The sequence below is a fragment of the Cetorhinus maximus genome, chromosome 10, assembly GCF_964194155.1.
Source record: "Cetorhinus maximus chromosome 10, sCetMax3.hap1.1, whole genome shotgun sequence".
Classification (NCBI taxonomy): domain Eukaryota; kingdom Metazoa; phylum Chordata; class Chondrichthyes; order Lamniformes; family Cetorhinidae; genus Cetorhinus; species Cetorhinus maximus.
In genome coordinates, this window is record NC_135888.1 from 130,684,077 (window position 1) to 130,709,530 (window position 25,454).

The following is a 25,454-nucleotide window of genomic DNA, read 5'->3' on the forward strand; positions in this document are numbered from 1 at the left end:
TGAGCAATGGATGGAAAAGGAGTCGATAAGACTGTTAGAACGGAGAAGGATAACAGATGAGCTAATAGTGGTCTTAGGAACATCGGAACAGGAGAAGGCCATTTAGTCCTTTGACCCTGTTCCGCCATTCAATGAGATCAAGGCTGAGCTGTGACCAAACTCCATACACCTGCCTTGTTCCATATCCTTTAATATCTTTGGTTAATAAAAATCTACCACCTTAGCTTTAAAATCAACAGTTGATCTAGCATCAACTGCCATTTGCAGAGTTTTGTAGAATTACAAACTTGTGTGTGTCGAAGTGTTTCCTAATTTCACTTATGAAAGTCTTTTTTAGACCATGGCCCTTAGTCCTAGACTCCTCAGCTCAAGGGAATAGTTTTTCTCTATCTACCCTCACTGTTTCCCTTTAATATCTTAAGCACCCCATTCAAATCACACCTTAATCTTCAAAATTCCGGGCAATACTGCCCTGGTCTGTGTAAGAGCAAAGCACTGTGGATGCTGAAAATCTGAAATAAAAACAGGAAATGCTGCAAATACTCAGGTCAGGCAGCAACATAGGAGAGGGAAACGGAGCTAACATTTCAGGTCTTGTTAACTGTGTTTCTCTCCACGTGCTCACAGACCTACTAAGTATTTCCAGCATTTCCTGTTTTTAATCCTAGTTTATGTAATCTCACCTCGTAATGTAACCCTTGGAGTCCAGATATAATTCTGTGCTGAATTCCCCCCAGTGCCATTATATCCTTTCAGATCCTGAGGAGACTTGACAGAGTGGATGTAGAGAGGATGTTTCCTCTTGCAGGAGGATCTAGAACTAGGGGTCATGGTCAAGGGGTCACTCATTTGAGACAGAGATGAGGAGAATTTTTTTTTCTCTGAGGGATCTGTGTCTTTGGAACTCTCTTCCTCAAAAGGGAGTGGAAGCAGGGTCTTTGAATATTATTAAGGCAGAGCTAGATAGATTCCTGATTAACAAGTGGGTGAAAGGTTATCGGGGGGTAGGCAGGAATGTAGGGTTGAGGTTACCATCAGATCAGCCATAATCATATTGAATGGCAGAGTAGGCTTGAAGGGCCAAGTGGCCTACTCCTGTTCCTAATTCGTATGTTTGTACTTAAGGTGTAGTGCCCAGAACTGGCCACAGCACTCCGGGTGTAGTCTAACCAGAACTTTGTAGAATTGAAACATGACTTCTACTTCCTTGTATTCTATTCCTCTAGATGTAAAGACTGGCATCCACTGGTCTTTCTGATTATTTCCTGTACCTGTTCATAGCATTTTAATGCCCTGTGTACCTGGACTCCCAAACCTCTTTGGGTCACCACTATTTCAAAGTTTTTACCATTTGGAAGGGCTCCTTTTCTGTCCTTTTTCAAGTCCAAAGAAGATGACCACACATTTGCCTGAATTTGGCAAAACTGTGGCAAGTGGATTTCATTCATTTAAGTTATCAATATTTCATATCTATGTAATCTCCTCCAGCCCCACCAGCCTCCAAAACCTCTGCCCTCCAATTCTGGCCGCTTGCAGATCCCCAATTTTAATCACTCCACTATTGGTGGTCGTACCTCCAACTGCCTGGGCCCCAAGCTCTGAAGTGCCCTTCTTAACCCTTTACACTATCTCTGCCCCTCCTCCAAACCGGCCTCTTTGGCTAAGCTTTTAAGTTACCTGCCCTAATGTCCTTTTACATGATTTGGTGTGGATTTTATTGTTTGACAACGCTCCTATGAGGCCCCTTGGGATCTTTTACTATGTTAAAGCCGCTATATAAATGAAAGCTGTTACAGCCCATGGTATTTTCTTTCCCTCTCAGGCCAAGCACTTGATGAGCTGTTATTGGGGTGGGAGCAGCAGCGCAGCTGAGAGACATGACCTCAGCCAGCCATACCTGGAGCAGTATCGCATTGATTCGGAGCAGTTCAGGGAACTCTTCGTGGCTCTCTCACCGTGGACTTGTGGATTGCATTCTCAGGTCCTCGCCGGGCGCATGTTCCGCCTCTTGGATCAAAACAAGGACTCGCTCATCAGCTTCAAGGAATTCGTCACTGGGCTGAGTATGGGTTCATTTTCCACTCCACTCCTGAAGGTGCCACAGGGACCTCAGGCCACTTCCCGATAACTCATCGTGTGAATGTTCTTTGTGTGCTAGCTTAGAACTAGGGGCTCACAGTCTCAGCTTGAGGAGTTGACCATTTAGGGCTGAGGTGAGAAATCTCTTCGCTCAGAGGGTTGTGAGTCTTTGGAATTCTGTACCCCGGAGAGCTGTGGATGCTCTGTTGACGAGTCAATTCAAGATAGAGATTGAGAGATTTTTGAACACTGAGGGATCAGTGAATATGAGGAAAGGGCAGGCTTTCTGTCTGGCCTACTCCTATTTCCTATGTTCTCATGAGCTTGGTGGCGAATGTCAGGTGGCTACTTGACTATGTGAGGCAGAGGGAGACCCTGATGCAATCAACTTGTTAGGGGAGGGGTAAATGTGCATCTTCGTATTTTGAGTGTCAGCTGTGGCTCGGGGGTAGAACACCCACCTTTGAATCAGAAATGTGGGTTCGAGCCCCACTCCAGAGATTTGAGCTCATAATCAAGGCTGAGACCCCAGTGCCAATATTGAGGGAGTGCTGCATGGTATCCAGGTGTGGTCTTTGAAGCAAAGTGTTAAATGTCTAACCTGTGGAAGTAAAAGATCCCGCAGCTCTATTTGAAGAAGAGCAGGGGAGTTCTCTCTGATGCCTTGGACAACATTTATCCCCATTCAACCAACATCTCTAAAACAAATTATTTTGGTCGGTGGTAAGACTGCAGGAGGTTACAGAGGTAGGGAGGGGCGAGGCCATGGCATTTGAAAACAAGGATGAGACTTTTAAATGAGAGGTGTTGCTGGATCTGTGAAGTTCCTGGTGAAGGGGAGACAGATAAGGATGCCAACTCCTATCTCCGTATCTATAAATACATAAAAGAAATCAATACGATGATCAGCTGATATTTATATCAGCCTAAAGCAATTTTTTTCCTTCCCCCTTCTACCTCTGAGATATCAGCTGAAATCCAACCTGAACTGGACTCTCCTCTGCCTGCCCATTGTAAGGCACTGCAGTGAGGTGAACAAGAATTTTTAAAAAATAATTTGGAAATGTGGGCGTCGCTGGAAAGATCAGCATTTATTGCTCACCCCCTAGTTCCTCCTCGAAGATGTCATGTTAAGCCTTAACAAATCTTTGGTAAGGCCTCTGTTAGAGTATTGTGTACAGTTCGAGACACCGCACTTATGGAAGTATATTAAAGTTCCATAGAGTATCTCTCACAGAATCACAGTGCAGAAGAGGCCCTTCGGCCCATCGAGTCTGCACCGACACGTGAGAAACACCTGACCTACCTACCTAATCCCATTTACCAGCACTTGGCCCATAGCCTTGAATGTGCCTTCCGCATCTAAAGGATTTTTACCAGGATGATACCAAAGATGAGGGTCTTCAGTTTATCAATTCTCATGTTATGGTTTGTGGTAGCTTGCAGTTTACAAAACTGGCTACCATGTTTCTTACATTACAACAATGACTGTACTTCAAAATTGCTTTGGGACGTTTTGAGGCCCAAAAAGGCACTATAGAAATGCATTCTATGTAGCTTCAAATTTGCTCTTCGAATCAATAGGGTTCTTGGCTGTTGAATGTCAGGTGGCACAAATTTATTAAGCCTACAATAATTAAACAGACGCTTAACAGTGGCAGTTGCAATAAAACCTTGCGAGTTTTAGCCGGAGAATGTAAACAATTCCAAGATTGTTATATGGACTGACTGGGTTTTAATCAAATTCTAAAGTATCTGCTCCAACAACTGCTTTCTATATTTTTCCGTCCCCTTCTTCAAAATAGTGGCCACGGGACTTTTTTTAACATCCACCTTTTTTATTCGTTCATGGGATGTGGGTGTCACTGGCTTTTTATTGCTTTGTACGCAGGGCATTTAAGAGTCAACCACATTGCTGGAGTCACATGTAGGCCAGACCATGTAAGGATGGCAGATTTCCTTCCCTAAAAGATATTAGTGAACCAGATGGATTTTTATTTCAATCGGCAATGGTTTTATGGTCATCAGTGGACTGTTAATTCCAGATTTTTATTAAATTCAAACTTCACCATCCGCCGTGGTGGGATTTGAACCTGGGTCCCCAGAGCATTACCTTCGGTGTCTGGAATACTAGTCCAGTGACAATACACCACCTGAGGCAGAAGACAGGGCCTTGGTTTAACAACTAATCCGAAAGATGGCATACTGACAATGCAGCATTCTGTCAGTACCGCATTAGATCCTCAGCCTAAATTTTGTGCTCAAGTCTCTGGAGTTAAGTGCAACCAAGTAAAGTGTGAGTTAATGGGCAGCTGAAGGTCTGGCTTTGTGTAACTTGGTTTTATCTGCTAGGTGGAATGTACCATGGGGACTTCATAGAGAAGATGAAGCTGTTGTACAAACTGCACCTGCCACCAGGTAAGATCAAGATCAACGAACCTCCTCATGCACTCATCTTCTGTATTCACCCTTCCTCTTTTACATTGCTTTATCCATTGCAAGGCGATATTTTTCTAGTTTTGTCGGTTCTCATCTGGAATGTACTGATTCATGGTCAGTCCCACAGGTATATGATGGACCCTAGTACATTTCCTCATTCTTATTTTTCGTATGTAACCCTGGAAAATGAATGTCAGACAGATATTTGACTGTGGAAGGGACCATGGCTGAGCCTGGTCCTGTTTGTCCCCAGCAGGAATCGTGGGATAGTGATCAGGAAAGGCAGAGCTGGGTGAAACACTTTCACTCCAAAACTCCTGATCAAGTTACGTCTGCATCTCGGCTAAGAATGAATAGGCAAGGACTGGCGATTGAACCTGGAGCCCTCCTGATGTGGCTCAGTACTAACAGCCCACAGGCCGTGACAGATTGTGAAATTGAATTTGATAAATTGGGGTGATGGAGGGTGGAGGGGGTTGGCTACAACCAGACTGTTGTTTTAAAAACCCCACTCGTTCTATAATGGCCTTCAGGAAAAGGAGCCTGACTCCCCTGCTACACACACCACATGGTTGCCCCCTGGTGTCCTGAGGGCAACTGGAGAAGAAACTTTGAAAGTTCTTCACATTACATGGTCAATGTATATATCGTTTTTATTTTATCATTTTTAAATCCCAGGACCTATGTTTGCTGCCTGGGATCGTTGTCTCCAGTGTACGGTCAGTATCTCAATTTGCAACCCGGTTTCATTGCCCCCGTTTCTTTTATAGCTCTTTGGCCAGAGGAGGAGTCGGCACTAGAAGCTGCTCAGTATTTCACCGAAGATCCTTTAGCTGATGTGTCTCATGGTACGTGTTAAAGTCCTTTCTTCATTACACTTTTCAGTAATTCTACCTTTATTCCCCGAGAGATTAACTAACTGGCAATTTGCACAAGCAACTGGTTAGCATCATAGAATCACACAGCACAGAAGGATGCCGCAAAGTGCCTGTGCCGGCTGTATGAACGAGCTGTCCAATTTAGCCCAACTTCTTCCCCATAGCCCTGCAAGTTGGTCCTCTTCAAGTACATGTCCAGTTACCTTTTTAAAAGTTCCTCTGAACCTGATTCTACCACCCCTTTCAGGTGGTTCAACCCTCTGTGTGGAAAAAGTCTTGGGCTATGTTGTGTCCAAAGATGGACATTCCAGTAACAGTGTAAGAATGTTTGTAACTGTTTAGAAAAACACCTCCCACAAGAACAGACTAGTGACCACAGGTTCTGCTTAGGATTTAGTCTGATGCATTGTCTATGAAATTCTCATATGACATCCACTTTAACAGTGGTAAGACTCCAATAACGAACACAGATTCTGTGCTTTAATTACGAACGTGCAAATTAGGAGCAGGAATAGGCCACTCGGCCCCTCAAGCCTGCTCCACCATTCAATAAGATCATGGCTGATCTGAATGTAACCTCAACCCCACATTCCTGCCTCCCCCTCACAAACTTTTCACCCGCTTGTTAATCAAGGATCTATCTAGCTCTGCCTTAAAAATATTCAAAGACTCTGATTCCACTGCCTTTTGAGGAATAGAATTCCAAAGACTCTCAACCCTGTGAGAGAAAAAATTCTCCTCATCTGTCTTAAATGGGTGACCCCTTATTTTTAAATAGTGACCCTTAGCTCTAGATTCTCCCACAAGAGGAAACATCCTCTCCACATCCACCCTGTCAAGACCCCTCAGGATCTTAAAAGTTTCAATTAAGTCGCCTCTCACTCTTCTAAATTCCAGTTATGCCTGAGTTGTAGGTACAAGTCTAAGTGGTAGAACCACTGGGACAGGAGGAGTCCGTTCATCTAGCTTATTCCACCATTCAGTCAGATCATGGCTGATCTGTTCTTCAACTCCATTTACCCAGCTTCACTACATATCCTTTATCTGGGAAAGATCCAGCAATCTCAGTCTTGAAAATTCCAATTAACCCCCACTATCTACAGCCTATTGGGGGAGAGATTCCAGATTTCCACTATCCTTGGTGTGAAAACATGCTCCTGAATAGCCCAACAGTGCCCCCTTGTTCTGAGTTTCCTCACCAGAGGAAATAGTTTCTCTCGCTCTCTCTCTACCTTGTTGAATCCCATTATCATTTTAATGACCTTGATCAGATCACCCGCAACCATCTGAACTCAAGGGAATACAAGCTAATTTTACGCAACCTGTCCGCACAATTTAACCCTTTAATGATGAATAAACACTTCCTATATTACTTCTCCAGTCGCATTATAAGACCTTGGCTTCAGCGCTGTATTTCCAATAACTTTGATCTACTAAAGCGTTCTGAACTTGGTAGTAACGTTAAACCGAAGGGAGTTACTTTGTGGGGGGGATTCGTGGGAAGCATTGAGCTACAAGACTGAAGAGCAAGTTGGAGAGATGTCTCAATATTGGGTTCCTCTGAACTAATTTCTGTTCAATAGTTTCATCCGTGGTGATGATTTTGTTGAAGGAAATATTTGAAAGTTATGGGAGAGCGAAGAACTTGAATTTCCATTCAGCATTTTTCTTTTTTAAAAGAAAAACAAAGATAAGCATGTATAGAAAATGTATTGTCTTATCCATGAGGCTTTTTTTTAATGCATTGGGGCTCAATCGAAGAATTTGAATCATAGAATCTTGCAGCACAGAAGGTGGCCATTCAGCTCATCACCCCTGTGCCAGTGCTTTGAACGAGCAATTCAATTGGTGTCACTCCCTAGCTAGCTCCTTACTACAGTGCTGTTCTCATTTCGCTTTTGATTTTTCCGTACTTGCACATGAAAGTGTCATTCAGATTCTCAGACTGAACTTTGGCCCTTTGTGAAGGACTAATGATAATGGAATGATGATACCAGTTGTGATTCAGACAGTGGAAAGCAGTGACGATATATTTACTCCAGTATCTCATGAGAGTTATACTTCAGCTGCACGTTTTCTTAATGGTCTGGATTTTGTAGTGGGAATATTAGTGAGGCTATTGCCGCTCACTGTTATTGAAGAGTAAAACAGACAGAAAGTTCCAGTAACTGCACATATGCAGATAAATGTGGGAATCAGGATGTTGCCTGTTTCTCTTAATAGTACCTCGCCGAGAGACTCGACACTGAAACGTGTGAAAGTGCATGAAATTGCCGTCCTTACGAAATAGATAGTCACTAAACTCCCCAGGGAAAGCTAGGCCCATCTATTCCAGTTAAGTTTTAATGGCATAATTAGTCTTAATCATTGCCAAACAACCACTCTGCCCCTGAAAATTAACTTCTAAAATTGAGGAGACTGATTCCTTCAGATCTTAATTATTGTTGGAGATTTTGAAGACACATTAAAAAAAGCCAGGACTGCTGGAAACCTGAAACTAAAACACCAAATGCACAACGGGTCTGCCAGAGGAAAGGCAAGTTCACATTCTGAAATGTGCTCTGTGGAAGGGTCGATACCTCAAAAGAACACTGTGTTCCAATTGTTTCTGTTGTCTGTGCTATTGCGAATGATGTGTGGGAGTGCGGTGGCTGTTTTATGAAGAGTTCTGCAATCATTAGACGGTATTAAGATTCTTAACTCTGCCCTGCTGTATCGGTTGAGCTTATAACTGCCTGTCGCTTGTCTCCACTGGCTCACCTCTAGTCTCTTTTCCTCTTTTCACAATATAGCAACATACCTCTTGTCAGACATGGATTTCCTCCTCAGCTATGGGGCTTCAGGTTTGTGAATAGAAGAATCTTGCTTCTTTTCTGCGTTTTTATTTATTTTCCAATCTCCCAACTTTTTTACCCCTGCCAATTTGTAGATCTTGTTTTCAATTGAAATGTTCTGTTGGGTTTGCTTTGCTTGCTGGGGTATGAAAGCCTGCAGACTTTTAATTCATTAACAAGCCTTTGTTAAAATGCTCGCATTTATACAATGCCTTTCACATCCCAGGATGACCCATAATGCTTCACAACCAATGATGACTAGTCACTGTTGTAATCCAGGCAAATATGGCAGCCATTTTTTTACACCGCAAGATGCCACAGACAGTAATGAGAGAAATGACCAGCTAAATCCACTTTGGTAGCGTTGGTCAAGAGAGAAATATTGCCAATAGCTGTGGAGAACCAAAGGGATTTGGATGTTCATGTACACAGATCACTAACAGCTAAAAAAGAAATCCAGAAAGGCTAATGGAATGTTCGCCTTTACCTCACTGAGGCCAGAATACAAAATTGAGGAAGTGATGCTTCAGGTGCACAAGAGCCTCGATCAGCCACCATGTGGAGTCCTGTGGACACTGCGCCTCAGGAATGCTACATTGACCTTGGAAGGGTCACCCACATGAAGCCAGGGGTTAAAGGGTTAAATTATACACTTAGGTTGTGCTATAAAATTGTAAATCATGCCTGCTCAAGTACAAGAGCCTTAAAGGCCAAGAGAGAGAGGCAGAGAGATTTAGGGAAAGAGTTCCAGAGCTTGGGGTCTAGATGGCTGAAGGCATGGTTGCTGATAGTGGACCAAAGAGATGGGGCTGCGCAAGAGGCCAGAATTGGAGGAATGCAGAGGACTCAGAGTGTTGTATGGTTGGAATAGATTATAGAGAGGGTGAGACCATGGAGAGATTTGTACACGAGTATAATTTAACTAATTTAGGTCAGCGGGTGATTGGTGTTTGGGAATTGATGCAGGGATGTAGACAGAGCTAAGACAGTGAAAATGGAGTGGAGGTTGCAACCTAAAGATGCAAACAGAAGACACTCGATACACCAGCCCAACACCCTGGTCACAAATGCTCCTCTACCCTGGGGTTGGGGTAGCCACGGACAGAACTACATTTCAACTAGGGGTCTACACTGAAAAGGTCATCCCACCTTCCTTTCCTTCCCAACTTGGATGCTAATGGATACCCATCCTACATCCCAGCACTCTGGACTGGACAGTATTCTGTGTAGCCATGGGTCAGGGCTCAGCTGTGATCCCCTGTCATCTGCTGATCCAGGCTGATCCAACAAGAAAGATAATTGGTTCAGCCAGCATCAGTTACCCAAGTGCTCAGCATTCAATGACCCAGAGTTGAGCTTCTGATCCCATGTGCATTCTATCACTAAGGCAGCCTATATCGATGTAAGTTATAGAATGTTACACCACAGAAGGGAATGGGCCATTCAGCCCATCATGCCATGGTAGAGCTATCAAATTCATCCCTCTCCCTGGCTCTTTCCCTTCAAATAAATATACGCACCCTTTAGGCAGTGCGTTCCAAATCATGTTTCCACATGTCGCCTCTGATTCTTTTGCCAATTACCTTAAATCTGATTCCTCTTGTTACCGGTCCTTCTGCCAGCAGAAACAGATTCTCCTTATTTATCAAAACCCTTCTTCATTTTGAACACCTCTTTCAAATCTCTGCTTATCCTTCTTTGATCAAAGGAGAACAATTTCCCCAGTCTCTCCATGTAACTTTATTACCTCATCCTTGATACCGCTCTAGTAAATCTCTTCTGCAGCTTCCCTGAGACTTTTATATCCTTACTAGAGCATAGTGCCCAGAATGAAACACAACACTCCAGCTGGATCTTAACCAGTAATTTATACTGTATCTCCTGTCTCCACCGCTGCCTTAGTTCATCTGCTGTTGAAACCCTTGTCCTTGTTACCTTCAAAATCAACTATTCCAATAATCTCTTGGCTGGCCTCCTACTTTCAGCCCTTTGTAAACTTGAGCTCATCCCAAAAGTCTGCTGCCTGTGGCTTAACTCGGATAAAGACCCGGTCATCCATCACTCCCTGTGCTCACTGACCTACATTGGCATCTGGTCTGGCAGTGCCTAATTTTAAAACTCTGTTGTTTTCATATCCTTCCATGGTATCGATCCTCCCCGTCTCTGTAATCTCCTCCAGCCCCACAACTCTTAGGATAACTGTGTTGCACCATTGGCGGTCGTGTCTTCAGCTGCCTGGGCCCTAAGCTCTGGAATTCCCTCCCTAAACCTCTCTCCCTCTCTTTCTCTCTCCCTTTAAGACTCACATTAAAATCTAACTTTTGGACCAAACTTTTGGTCACCTGTTCTAATATCGCCTCATGTGGCTCAGTGTCAAATTTTCCTTGATAACATTCCTGTGAAGCAACTTGGGACATCTTACTACCTTAAAAGTGCTCTGTAGATGTAAATTGTTGTTATTACTGGAGGGTGACTGTTACCTGGTGGGTCAGCCCATCCTCCCCATGGAGAGTCAGTGCTGTGAGGAGCAAAGGAGAATAGACAAATGTTCACTCGCCTTGGCAGGTCTGGGACATCTCTGGAAGCTGGACACCAATTGAAGGGTCACATGTACAAGAGGAAAAAAAAACCCTGACCCCTGACCCTGGCCTTCACTGCCCCTCTCCTGAAACAATTCCATTTGAAACACCTGGGGAATAAATCTGCCGAGGGATGATTTAAAAAAAAAAAGCAGGGAGCAAAACATCGGGCTGCTGATTCACTTTTGCCCATATTGCCCTACTTCCCCAGCTGAATTTGCACCCCACTGATTCATGTGTGATAGTAAATTTGAAACAAGACATTATTTGCCTGGGTGCATTTCAGCTTTGAAAAGATTCATTACTTCATTAAAACGTAGAAAGGCACAGCAGAGAAGGAGGTCATTCGGTCCATCTGCTCTTTCAAAGACCTATCCAATTAGTCCCACTTCCCCCGGCTCTTTCCCCATAACTTTGAAAAACTTTTTGGTTTTCAAGCAATTATTCGATTTCTTCTTGAAAATGACCATTGAAGCTGCTTCCGCCACCCTTTCAGCCAGTGCATTCCATGTCATAGCAACTCACTGTGTTAAAAAAAAAGTTCTCCTCCTGCTCTTTTGCCAATTATCTTAAATCTGTGTCCCCTGGTTACTGACCCACCTGTCACTCAAAAGAGTTTCTCTCGTTCTGCTCTACCAAAACCCTATCATGACCTTGAAAAGCTCAATCAGATTTCCCCCCGGCCATCTCTACTTTAAAGAGAACAGGTCCAGCTTCTCCAGGCTTTCCATGTAACAGGAGCTCTTCATTCCTGCGACCATTCTAATAAATCCTCTCTGCAACCTCGCCAAGGCCTTGACGTGTGTCCAAAAGCATGATGCTCAGAATCGGCCGCAACATTTCAGCTGAGACCCAAACAGTGATTTTATTTTTGTTCCAATTACCATTTCTTCTAGATCCGGCTACAGGAGGGGAGGCGAGTGGACAACAGGTACAAGAGGATGCTGGAAACGGGAATTTAAAGCAAATGAAAGGTAACGCAAGAACGGACTTGCACTTATCTGACACCTTAACTGCATCCTCAGTAGAATTGCTAGCCACTTTTTTTATTGTTTCATGGAATGTGGATGTCACTGGCTAGGCCTGTGTTTATTGCCCGTTCCTAATTGCCCTTGAGAAGGTGGTGGTGAGCTGCCTTCTTGAAACGCTGCAGTCCATGTGGTGCAGGGACACACACAGTGCTGTTAGGGAGGGAGTTCCAGGATTTTGACCCAGCGACAGTGAAGGAACGGCGATATATTTCCAAGTCAGGAAGGTGTGTGGCTTGGAGGGAAACTTGCAGGTGGTGGTGTTCTCATGCGTCTGCTGCCCTTGTCCTTCTAAGTGGCGGAGGTCATGGATTTGAAAGGTGCTGTTGAAGGAGCCTTGGTGAGTTGCTGCTGTGCATCTTGTAGATGGCACACACTGCTGCTACTGTGCGTTGGTGGTAGAAGAATTTAAAAACTCACTTCCTCCAGTAGTTAGATCCATGTTGAAGAACAGAGGGTCAGGACAGCTAGGCAGGCAACGGAGATGGCTGGCAATCATCAGATGGTCTATAAACCCGGACCTTTTTCCCATCGCCCCCACAAACCCGAGAAGGCGAAAGGAAAGCAAGTAGCAGCTGGGAATACCCCGGAAGCTCCTCCTCAGGCCTTCGAAATCACTTCCACCCCCAGCACCTTCCTTTCTGGCCCAAGAGAATTATTTCCCTAAGAACTTTATGTGTTGTGTCTACCTTTAATGCCCATATCCAACAGTCAAAATTACTCTGCTTTGCCCTCTCAAATTCAGGAGATGTCTGCCCAGGTTGTCTCTTTATATTCTGAAATTTCTGCCTGTGTGCATCAGGGACCAACTCATACGCACCAAGAATAGCCATTTTTACTGCACCATAATCCGCAGAAACCTCTTCTGAAAGTGAAGCATAAACCTCATGAGCTCTACCACCAAGCAACTCTGTAAAAGCAATGTCCAAATTCCTTTTGGCCATTTCATTTGCTTAGCTACCCTTTTCAAACGAAATAAAAAATGCCTCTACATCCCTTTCCTCAAACATTGGGAGGCCTTGCACAAATTTAAACATCTCCCCACTAGGCTTTAGGTTGAAAGTGGTTGTTTCACCATCAGAGCCTCCCTCAGCATCTGAGGCCCTTTTTTATTTTAAAGGTCCAGCGTTTTAAGCTGGTATTCCCTTTCATGGTTCCTTCTCTCTTTCCTCCATTGCTAACTTCTCTCCCTGGAGGTCAGGTTTTCACATTTCCATTTCTCTTTGAAATGCTCTCCCTCTCTTTTCTTTTTCTTTTGCCCCCAATTCAAGTTTTATTCATTTGCAATTGAATCTTAGCCAATTCAATTGACTCGTGCCCTGCAGAAAGTGGTCTCTTGTATCCCTTCCAGTCTCAAATGCTGCACTGTTAACTCAACTATGTCTGCTTTCCTTGCCCCTTTGGGTAATTCTAACTCTAACTTATCTGCCAATTCTGTTAGCTGAGTCTTGTTTACTTTTTGTAAACCGGTCAGGGTTACATCTTCCATCTGTGGATAAGTCTTAGCAACTTTCAATGCCATTTCAGTTTATCAATGTATAAGAAACCTGGTCTCTGCCCTTTCATCCCTTACCAATTATTATTCCACGTCCAATCACCCGCGTTTGAAATCCCGCAAGAGCCCCCAATTTAAGTTATGACCGGGATGAGAGGACTGCGCGAGTTATCAAGCCCCACCACTTCGCAGGCCATACCATTAATTTAAATGTTTAATTTTCTCACCAATGGTTTATCTATATTTCTAATACCCAGAAGAAAAGAGGCTCTGACCAGGCTTCTTTCAGAAAACTCAGAACAATTAATTTATTATAAAACAAAACTTCATTTAAACAGGTTCCATGAACTGGTTGGACACACCATTGTAATCTGGAAGTGTAATTAACTAACCCTTTTAAACTTCTCCAGCGCGCGCACAGGTAAACAAAAGACAGACGGGTAGTCTCTGCAGAGTCGGACAGGTGGAGGAAAAAAATAAACTTTCTTAGAAAGAAAAAAAATTAAAGTTCGCAGAGGTTCGATGCTGTTGGTCTGAAGTTCCCTCGGCTGAAGACGTGCTGCTGGGCCCAGTAGATGTCGGGAAGTTCACCAACAATGCTTCAGGTGGAGGAGAATATAGCTGGATCAATTCTTCCTGTCTCAACTAGCAAGTCCAAAATTATGCAGACAAACTACACTCAGATGAGGATTATCTGGCTATAGGTCAAGAACCACACACAGTTTCACACAGCAGAGAGAGAGCGAGCTAGTCAGGGTAGCCTTCTGTTCTCAGCCTTTCCCCAACAAGACTGAAAGCAAAACCACACATTCAAATTTAAGGTTTGCCTCTGCCATGTGATTGCTTTTTTGTCTTCCCACTTTTCATTCATTAAAGTTCTTTGCAGTTCAAAACAAGCAACTCCTTCTCAAGTACCATATAGCTCAGGTGATTTCTTGGAAGAGGCTGCTTGTTGACATTTCAAAGGTGAACGTATGACCCTTTTTAAAAAAAAAAAAAATCTCTAGGGCAGCCTCCAATGTCCAAATAATGCAATGTTCTTCCATATTTTTAAAAAGTAAAATGCAGTTTAAAGAGATATGATTATAACAATGCTGAGGACTCCCAGAGCAACTGCCTCCCAACAGTATATCACTGCCACTATCCCGGGCGGGTCCATTTCGCCAGTGGGACAGGACATACCTAGAAGTGGTGGTGGCACGTTGTCATACTCACTGAATCACACCTTACAGATAATGTCAGGCTGATGCTTGACCAGTCTGTGAGCCAGCTCTCCCAATTTTAGCAAGAGCCCCCGGGAGTTAGTAAGGAGGACTTTGCAGGGTCACCAGGGTTGGGTGTTGCCATTGTGGTTTCCGGTGCTTAGGTTGACGCCGGGTAGTCCGTCCAGTGTCATTTCTTTTCGACATTGTTTGATACAACTGAGTGGCTTGCTAGGCCATTCCAGAGGGCATTTAAGAGTCAACCACATTGCTGTGGGTCTGGAGTCACCTGTAGGCCAGAACAGGTGAGGACAGCAGATTTCCTTCCCTAAAGAACATTGGTGAACCAGATAGGTTTTTATAACAATTGACAATTGTTTCATGGTCACTATTGCTGAGACCAACTGCCATGGTGGGATTTGAACCCGTGAGCATTAGCCTGGGCCTCTGGATAACTAGTCCAGTGACATTACCACTATGCCACTGCCTCCCCTATTTTATGATCAATGAATTGTTTTTGAAAAAATAGGACTTGCTCACACAGCACTGACACCAAACGAGTGAAGTAGAAAGTGTTCTATTCCCATTGAACCCCTTCGTCATCAGAAACTCCTCATTCAGAATAAGTTCTGATTGTACCTGGCCAACATACAATAACCCATCTCAATTTTGGACCTCCAAATCTGATTGAATTTGAATTTGAAAAAGATGATGAAGAAAAAGTAATTTTCAAGTCTTCTAACCTTTCAGTCACCAGGAGTTTACCTGTAAGAGGACATTGCTGCTACTGGCTTCAACAGCAACAACAATTTGCATTTATACAGCACCTTTAACATAATAGAAAATTCCAAGGCACTTCACAGGTGTGTTAAAAACCAAAATGTTACAAGCGTCGCCAAAGGAGATATTAGAATAGATGATCAAAAGCTTGGTCAAAGAGGTAGGTTATAAGGAGTGTCTTAAAGGAGGAGAGAGGTAGAGAAGCAGAGAGGTTATGGGAAAGAGCTTATGACCCAGGCAGCCGAAGGCATGGTAGCCATTGGTAGAGCAATGAAATCAGAGATACTCAAGGGGCCAGAATTAGATGGGCACAGATACCTCAGACTTAGGCTGGAGGAGGTCACAGAAATGGGGAGGTGGTGAGACCATGGAGGGAATTAAATACAAGAATGAGAATGTTGAAATTGAGGCGTTGCTGGGAGTCTCACCTGTAAGTGAGTAACCTCACTGACAGTAAGGCCAAGGCTGTTGAAAGGCACTTCAAGCTATCATCCCATCTTTCTACTTCTTGCCCTCTCCCGTGTTGCCGATGAGTAGTTATGAACGGTCAGGTAGGGTCAAACCCAGATCAGTTTATGAAAGGCTTGTGCTGGAAGAGTTATTGATGATAATGGGGAGAGCGGTAGTTGGTCATTTGGATTCTGCACAGTGTGATTTGCGGTTTTGTCCTGATTTAACATGTAGTGATATGTAGGCCTGAATAGGCTTCTGGTCGGCGTGCAAGGGTGGGCCCCGCTCGGCCGACGCGTAAAATGACACGTGGTGACGTCGGGCGTGCGTCCCGATGTCACCGCGCGTCATTCTGATCTTCAGTTCGGTGGACATGCACCAGAGTCGGCTGCGCACCCGCTGAACTGACAAAGGCCAGTTAAAAACTAATTGTCACAATCAATGGAGCTGCCTGTCCAACCTTAAGGTTGGCGGGCAGGCGAAGAGCCCAGGCGGCCTTTGCATTTATCATGAAACCTCATTCATGGGCGGCATGAGGTTTCATGAAGGATTTATAAATCATATAAATTTTTTAAATTAAAATTCATTGACGTGCCTCAGCTCATGTGACACTGTCACATGAGGGGACATGTCTGAAATTTTGTTTCTCTTTATCTAAATTTTTCATAATGAAATTAAACTCCCTGAGGGAGCTCCGTGCCTCAGGGAGATTTCTGTGCTCTTTTGCAGAAAATTCCCTCCGTAAGAGTACCAATTTCAAATTCATTGGTTTGCCTGTTCATTAAGTTTGGTGCTTACCCGTTTTTCTGAGCACGCTTAAACATGATTTTTTTTTTTAAATGACTCTCATTTCTATTGCGCCTTTCACAACTTCGGGATGCTCCAAAATGCTTTACAACCAATGAAGTACTTTGAAATGTGATCAGTGTTGCAGTGTAGTTGCTTACTGTGGTTGTAATCCATTGCCTACATGTTGTAGACGCATATATTTTGAGATTTGCAACTTGCACGTGACCTCCATCTATGGAGTTTGGGGGGGGTGGGTGGAGTGGGTGGGAGAGATTCATTGTAGAGCTCAGCTCACAAGTGTCATTCATCCATGACAGAGTTCCCATTGCAGAGAATTATGTCAGCTAAATAAGGGAATTATATCACTGATTCCACTGTTTTAGTTACTGAAATGATGCTGTGACCATTCTTAAGTTTCAAAAAAAATTGATTGAGCCAGGAGAGAAATATAGAAATTGCCCACCTTTGGTAAGCATTTCTACAGTTTTAATATTTGGCTGGTTTGTGGGTAATACACGGAATCTGTTTTATTCCGGCAAACGCTAACTGTGGCTCAGCCACAAAATAACGGAATGAGGCTAGTTCCTTGGCCTGTAGACAAACAGGTTCAAAGTTCACTGTTTGAAGGGGCAGTTGTGGTCAAAGTCTATTCTAAATAATCTTATCTCGACATAGATGAGAAGATTGGTTCCCAAGATTACAGATACCACCTGAGGATATGGGCTCGTGAGAAAGAAAACCCAAAGGAGAACATCAAGGAGTTAACCAAAATGAACCAGGTACAAGGTCCAATCCTATGGGCAAAGGAAGGAGTTGTGTTTATATAGTGCCCCAAAGGGATTATTGATGCAGTCAATGCAGCCAGTTAAATAATTTTGAAGTTCAGTTGTTATGAAGCCAAATTTTACACACAACGATCCCTCAAATAAGAACGACTTAAAGGGAGCATTTCTGGTTCTGGTCTTGGGAATGAGGTGGGCCAAGTGGATCACATGTCAGTAGGTGAAAATTTAGGGGGTAGCGATCATTGCATCGTAAGGTGTAGGTTGGCTATGGAAAAGGACAAGGAACAATCCAGAGTAAGAATAATTTAACTGGGGAAAAAGCCAATTTCACTGGGGTAAGAAAGGATCTGATCCAGATAAATTGGAATCGAAGATTAGCAGGGGAAAACTGTAACTGAACAATGGGCTGCCTTTTAAAGAAGACAGAGTTCAAGTACAGTCAAGGTATATTCCTACGAAGGGGAAAGATAGGGCAAACAAATTCAGAGCTTCCTGGATTACAAAAGAGATGGAGATTGAGATGAAGCAGAAAAAGCATGCTCATGACAGATATCAGGTGGATAATAGAACTGAGAACCAGGGTGAATATAAAAGGTTCAGAGGGGAATTGAAAAAGCAAAATAAGAGAAGCAAAGAGAGAACATGACAAGAGACTGGCAGCTAAAGTTTCCTATGGGCATATAAATAGTAAAAGGGTGGTAAAAGGAGAAGTGGGGTCGATTAGGGATCAAAACAAGGATTTATGCATGGAGGCAGTGGACGTGGCTGAGGTATTAAATGAATAGTTTGCATCTATCTTTACCAAGGAAGAAGATGCTACCCAGGTCATGGTGAAAGAGGAGGTAGTTCAGACACTAGAAGGGTTTAAAATTGATCATTTTAAACAGAGGGGGTAATTGATGGGCTGTCTGTATTTCAAGTTGATAAGGAATCAGGACCCGATGAAATGCATCCAAGGATACTGAGGGAAGTGAGAGTGGAAATTGCAGAGGCACTGGCCTTAATTTTCCCATCTTTCTTAGACTCAGGACTGGAGAATTGCAAATGTTACACTCTTGTTCAAAAAGGCTGTAAAGATAAGCCCAGCAACTACAGGCCAGTCAGTTTAACCACAATAGTGGGGAAGCTTTTAGAAATGACCATTTGGGACAAAATTGATAGCCACTTGGGAAAATGCAAGTTAAACAAGGAAAGCCAGCATGGATTTGTTAAGGGCAAATCGTGTTTAACTAATTTGCTGGATCTTTTTTGATTAGGATAATTCTGTTGATGTGATGTTCATTTGAGAAAGTGCCACTTGAAAGACTTGTGAGCAAAGTTAGAACTCATGTAATAAAAGGGACAGTAGCAACATGAATACAAAATTGTCTGAGTGACAGGACGCAGAGTAGTGGTGAACTGGAGGAAGGTTTATACTGGAGTCCCCCAGGGATCGGTGTTAGGATCCCTGCTCTTCCTGATATATATCAATGACCTTGGTGTACAGGAAACAACTTCAGAATTTGCAGATGATACGAAACTTGTAAGTATTGTGAACCATGAGGAGGATAGCGTAGAACTTCAGAAGGACGTAGACAGGTTGGTGGAATGGGCAGACAGGTTGGTGGAATGGGCAGACAAGTCGCAGATGAAGTTCAATGCAGAGAAGTGTAAAGTAATTCATTTTGGTAGGAAGAATGCGGAGAGACAATATAAAATAAAGGGTACAATTCTAAAGAGGGTGTAAGATCAGAGGGACCTGGGTGTATATGTGCATAAATCATTGAAGATGACAGGACAGATTGGGAGAGCGATTAATAAAGCATCCAGTATCCTGGGCTTTATCAATAAGGACACAGAGTACAAAAACAAGCAAGTTATATTAAACCTGTATAAAACACAAGCTCCACCTCAGTGGGAGTATTGCATCCAGTTCTGGGCACCACACTTTAGAAAGGATGTGAAGCCATGAGCGAGGCTGCAGAAAAGATTCACAAGAATGGTTCCAGGGATGAGGATTTTTGGTTACATGGAAAGTTTGGAAAAGTTGGGACCACTCTCCTTGGAGAGGAAAAAGTTGAGAGGAGATTTTGTGGAAGTATTCAAAATAATGAGGGGTGTGGACAGAGTAGATGGGGGAGAAACTGTTCCCATTGGTGGAAAGGTCAAGAACCAGACGGCACAGATTTGAAGTAATTGGCAAAAGAAGCAAAGGTGATATGAGGAAAAACATTTTTACGCAGTGAGTGCTAGGCTCTGGTGTGAACTGCCAGACAGTGTGGTGGAGGCAGGGTAAATTGAGGCTCAAATGGGAATTGGATCATTCTCTGAAATGGGAAAAATTGCTGGGCTATGGGGAAAAGGCAGAGGAATGGCACTAGATAAATTGCTCCTTCAGAGGACCAGCACAGACAAGATGGGCCAAATGGCTTCTTTTGTTGCAGTATCCACTCTATGATTGTATTCCGTTGATACACTGCTTTTATATGTAATAAAATGTCCCCAAGCTGCTTCATGGGCAAGTAATCAACAAAATTTGACACGGAGCCACCTGAGTTATTGTTTAAAAGGCTCAAGGGGGTTAAATTACCTCCTCCTGTTCCTAATGTTACAGGCTCAAGGGGCTGAATGGCCTCCTCCTGTTCCTCATGTTGATCTCCTTAGTTTGTGAGTTTTCCTCTCCACTCCGGAGGATTGATGCTGTTTGTTTCTCTTGCCACAGGAACAGTTTATAGAGATGTGTAAAACCTTGTACAACATGTTCAGCGAGGACCCTGCTGAGGGGGAGCTCTACCATGCCATAGCAACCGTTGCTACGCTGCTGCTGCAGATCGGAGAAGTCGGCAAACAGTTCTCCAGCCCGGCATCTAGGAGGGCAAATGACATGGGGGATCACAAGGGGTTGGGTGCCCAGAGTAAGGAGGGGGTCTCTGCATCGGATCAGGCAAAGGCTGAATCAGCTCAGCCCAAACCCAAAGCAGATTGTGATTCGGACGTTTTAAGTGACGCTTTGAAGACCCAGATGGAACGCATGAAGCTGGCCGAGTGTGTGGCCACAAAGCGGGAGGCCTCAGCAGTGCAGTTATTCTCTGATGAGGAGCTGAGGGATGACACTTCAATGTCCTCGTACTCCATGGTGAGTTCCGGCTCCCTCCCATGCGAAGACATCTCTGAGGACACAGTCCTAGTCGGCTGCGAGCGTGCGGTGGGAGCTCATGGGCAACCCAGCACCATGGACGCGGATTGGTCCATCTCTTTTGAGCAGATTCTGGCCTCCGTGCTAACCGAGCCAGCCTTGGTCGGGTTCTTCGAGAAACGGGTGGTCGTGGGGCCCAAGATTGCAAAGTGCAAGAGTCAAAGGGTGGTGGAACGGCAGGTCAGTTCGTCCAGTGACCAGGAACTATCGCCATCGTCCAGCTGACTCTAAACCGCCTCCACCACCCCCCACAGTCTTGATGATGTGGAGAACTTGGCGTCGATCTCGCTGTCCTACCTGGGCCATATTTTTAACCCATGTAACCACCACGTGCTAGAAATTTATATTTACTCTAGAGGGGGATTTCCGTGCAGTGCCCTTAATTGGTTTGCACTTGCCTGTGGGCAAAACCCACTGCCTCTTCAAGTCAGAGTGTAAGTCCTGCTCAAGCCAGAGACTCAGCTGTTGTCGGTACCTATGGATAGAGCTGATCTCTGTCTCAGTGAGGCCCCTCAATATTCACCTACCTTGAAGAACAATCCTAAAACACCCTCTTCAGCGACAGCAGAGGCACTGGGTATTCACTGGCACAGGTTCCCCGTGTTCAGCTTCGCATTCTTGTTCTTAAAGACAAATGTTGTATGTATAAGTGACAGACACAGAATGTAGAACCTAAAGAGAAACTATTTTATATTCGGTTTTATTAACACAGTTTGATTATTCCTCAAGCATGGCTATGCTGCAGACTCCTCTCGGTCGCTTGCTGCTAACAGCTTGTGGAGCAGACTTCAGTTGTAAAAGCTATTTGCACCCCTACATCTGTTGTTCTTTGAAAGTACCTTCTATGTCCCGCTGACTAATAATTTGCCTTCCTGTAGTCGGATGTCGTAGGAACCTGCACATGTATTTTTACGGTAGGTCTGAATTACTTGGGTTGAATCTGGGATGAAAAGGAGCCAGTCTGAGCTTTAACACTGAACAAAGCTATGAAGAAATGACCAGATCAGTATTCTGGAACTTGGTGGGAAGGGGGGGGGGGTGGGGTATGGAGGGGACACAGTATTTGAATCCGAACCTTTCAGTATTTATAGATTGTGGGTCGAGTATTAATCAAACAAGGCCAAGTTCAAGATATCCTAGAGTTTTACATTCAAACACTATGGGTCGAAGAGGACGGAACTAAAATCAAAGCCAAAGTCAGTGCGGGATAAATATTTGCTCATTTTTACCCTTTGGATTTTGATTGTAATTAATTGTGGGTCACTGAGACTCACAAGCTGTGAATCTGGCAGTTCACAGGCTTAGTGGTACTTTTGATCTTATCAGATTTAATTTATTCGGGACGGTCTGGAATTGTGTTGAGAATCATAAGGGTTGAAATCAGATTGTGGTGAAATAATGAACAGTGACGATTGAATTTTTTAAGAAGAGATTTGCCAGGAGTCCTGTCTGATTGACCTTTCCTCCAGGACATTCTGTTACTGTGACCAATGTTTGCGAGTAAGGCTAGACAGCTACTGGCAATGGAGCACTTTACTGGGATGCTGGAGACAGGAGGAGAAGTGGAGCATTAGAGCCAAGCCTCATCTGTGTCGCAGGTGCACACCCACACAAACATGTGCCCAATTCTCCTTCAGGGGTAAGGGCCCTGGTTCTGTTCGTTTTTACCAGCAACGGTCCGAGCACCGTGTGAGAGGTTTTACCCAGCCCTGAGCTATGTTTTTAGTTCCTGTTTTCTCAGAATGATCTATTGTTCCATACATTGTTACTCGATAATCACCCTGCTGACTACATTAACTATAATCAAAGTATTTTCCCATTAAACTTAATGGGTTTCTACACATGAAATGACGTAGCACAGAAGGAAGACACCTGGTTCACTGTGAATGTGCTGACTCTTTTTGAAAGAGTTTGTCGAGAGCTAGTGATTTATTTTAATCTGTAAATGTATTCATAAATTAACATTCGGGAGCTAGTCTATTTAAAATTACTTCCCTGAGCAGCTCCCTGTTCCAAATTTAGCCTCTGACTAAATTAAAATTGATCTTTCTTAATACCATTTCTTTACTTGGAAAGTTAATTGGCTAATGGACGGTGAAATGCACAGATTCTGTTTCATCCAACCATCTGTCACACTGCAATTCCAACAGTGTTATGGCAGTAGGATAAGGTAGATGTAACGCTGAAAGTCCTCCCTCCTATTTTACCCTCTATGAAAAGGACAATTGTGGCAGTATTTTAACACAAAAAAAAATGCTGGAAATGCACAAAATTGATCTTTCTCACCAGTGAAGAAGACAAGACAGGCTTTGGGTCGGGCTGTAGACTCCGTTCTGACAAAGTGACATGCTTCCTTTTCACTTTCTATTTACAAACATACGAATTAGGAGTAGGAGTATTTCTGGTCTGCCGCTTGTGCAGTTTGTGTTCATGTTGGGGTTCGATGTACAGGAGGTTTACTTAAGAGGTTGAACCGTCCCTGTCCCCTTCTCTCCTATTTCTGATTGCAGACTTGTGTCAGCAGTATTTGTATTGGAATTGTAGCCGCGTTCCTAACTCACTGAGCATCCGCACTTTCTTCTCAAGGGAGTGAGTCCACTGACCCCCGAGCCTCTTACTAAAATCAGTCAGCAGGAGAGAGAAGCCAGTGGCTTTTCACTCTCAAATACTTAGCACTTTGATATAAACATTAGCGTTAGGTTAAATAAAACAAAAATGAGCTGTAAAAGTTGAGAATTACCCATTTCTTCCAATTGTACTTTACTATAAACCCCACTGGGAGCAATAAAGTATTACATAAGTAAAAGTTCTCTGCAGCACATTTCATTCTTTTAATTTTTACAATTCGTGGATTCCAAAAATAGATAAAAGCATGATCTTACAAAGTATTTGAGCCAGGTAGTCACTTTAATACTTCATCTTGGACGCGAAATGTTAGAGTGGAGAGAGGTTGTGTTGTGATGCGAGTAGTTTACAAATTCCCTTCCTGTTGTCGGTCCGATTTTTGTTTGTTAGCTGATTTACATTCCCATTGTTCGAGAGAAGATGCTGGGGGAGTTGGGGATTATAGATAAAAATATCAGGGGCTAACACTTTTTGTGGCCTCATCTCCAACCTTGATGTCATTGGTGTCCAGACTAGGAGATTACCAAATCTGAATGAATATATACCTGAGCAAAGTACTGCGGATGCTGGAAATCGCAAATAAGAGCTAAAAAAGCTGGAAAATCGCAGCAGGTCAGGCAGCATCTGTGGAGAGAGAAACAGAGTTAAGGTTTCAGGACAATGACCTTTCGTCAGAACTCTGATGAAAGTTCTGGAAAGGTCACCGTCCTGAATAGTTAATTCTGTTTCTCTCCACAAATGCTGCCAGGCTTGCTGCATTTTTCCAGCTTTTTTTTTTGTTCCTATTTTTGATGTATACCAGGGAAGTTTTTAATCACATGACCTCCAACTGTCTTCCCCCTCCCCCCCCAAAACCCCCTCTCCTGCCTTCATTGGCTGTCAAAGTTGTCCATCCTTGCAACATCCTACCTTCCCACAGCCAATCAGAGTGAACAGATTCCAATACCCAAGTGGATGATTCCTGACGGTTAATCAAATGGGCCATTTTCCCATCTCAAATTTTTTTAATAACTATTAAACAATATTGTTTAAAGAAAATTGTATAAAAAAAAAACATTTTTCTTTTGTTTGACGCTCCCCGGGATGTTTTTCGCAGCAGTACCCCGGAAATTATTCCTCAGTGCTTGGTGACTCCAGGCCAGTGCTGGTGTGCAGACATGTGATGACATGAATTACCTCCTTTTGTGCCATAACCCAAATGAGAACACTTCCAAGTTATTGCAGCTGCATAAGCCTACATTTGTTTTAAAAAAAAAGTAGTTGCAATGCAAATTCAATCGGTTTTCACCTTGGTTTATTAAAACCTCAGAATTTTTTTATTTCTGCATTTATTCTCGAGTTTCCAAACCAGCCTCCGAGTTTCAGTTTCCATGGAAACAGTTGGGATAAATTAAAGCAAAATACTGCGGATGCTGGAAACCTGAAATAAAATCAGATAAAACGTTGAAAATACTCAGTAGCTCCGGCAACACCTGTGGAGAGAGAAAGAGTTAATGTTTTGGGTCCAATATGACTTCAGAACAATTTGGGGGGGGTAAAATGGCGTAGGCAGTCCTGTTTTTTTTTTCTTGAGGAGGGTAAAAAAGACTTTGCTGCAGTAATTTCTCACGGCAGTTTGGTGAAAATAACTCACGTTATAACTGACCAACTTTGGTTCATTTCTTTGGATGTCAAGCAGAAGCAGGGTCAATTTGCAACTACATACTCTTTCTCGTAGCAGAGGTTGTATGGTACTTAGAATCAAAATTTCACTTTCCAAAAGTGCTCAGCGGAGAACCTATTTGCAAATGGCGCTTTATGCAAGTGGTTAACACTAGTCGAATAATGAAAACCGAGACCCCTGGCAAAATTATGCGAAGTTCCTATTGCTCTTAATTATCTATAATCTTTGGAATTCTGGGTCTATTAAGTGCCCCTGAATTACGATGATTCACTGAGTAGTCTTAATTGCATCCTTGGCTGTCGATTAATTTATTTTGAGTGGAAGGCAGACGTAATTGGAGTTTTTTGTTATTATTGTACTGGCCTTGGTCTTATTGTATTGGTCTGATTACTGGACCAGGACTGAATTAAAATCGAAATTTAGCACTTTAACTTAGTGTCTCCCTTTTGTTTATTTCAACTTGCCTCCAGTATGTACCAAACGTTTATATCTCTGTTCCATGTGGTGGGCAGGATGTTGGAGCATCAATAAAAAGACCTGCGTTTTTCTAGTGCCTTTGACGATTACAGGACACCCCGGAACACTTAATGACCAATTAAGTACTTTTGGAACGTAGTTGCCGTTGTAATTTGAAGCCACTTTGCACGCAGCAG

At 43.4% G+C, this 25,454-nt stretch overlaps 1 protein-coding gene across 3 annotated transcripts in view; it reads left to right on the forward strand.

Moving 5' to 3' along the window:
* LOC144686024 (TBC1 domain family member 9B-like) overlaps nt 1-25,232 on the forward strand; it is a 63,450-nt gene extending 38,218 nt beyond the window's left edge. For 2 of the 3 annotated variants that reach the window (XM_078551155.1, XM_078551157.1), the window contains 7 exons: nt 1,823-2,063; nt 4,432-4,497; nt 5,289-5,366; nt 8,189-8,239; nt 11,706-11,783; nt 17,229-17,332; nt 20,040-25,232. In XM_078551155.1, coding sequence (XP_078407281.1) covers nt 1,823-2,063; nt 4,432-4,497; nt 5,289-5,366; nt 8,189-8,239; nt 11,706-11,783; nt 17,229-17,332; nt 20,040-20,738 — 1,317 coding nt within the window. In that variant the 3' untranslated portion in view covers nt 20,739-25,232. The remainder of the gene's footprint in view (nt 1-1,822; nt 2,064-4,431; nt 4,498-5,288; nt 5,367-8,188; nt 8,240-11,705; nt 11,784-17,228; nt 17,333-20,039) is intronic. The other variant, XM_078551156.1, reaches the window with a different exon arrangement.
* Nucleotides 25,233-25,454: the final 222 nt, after the last annotated feature.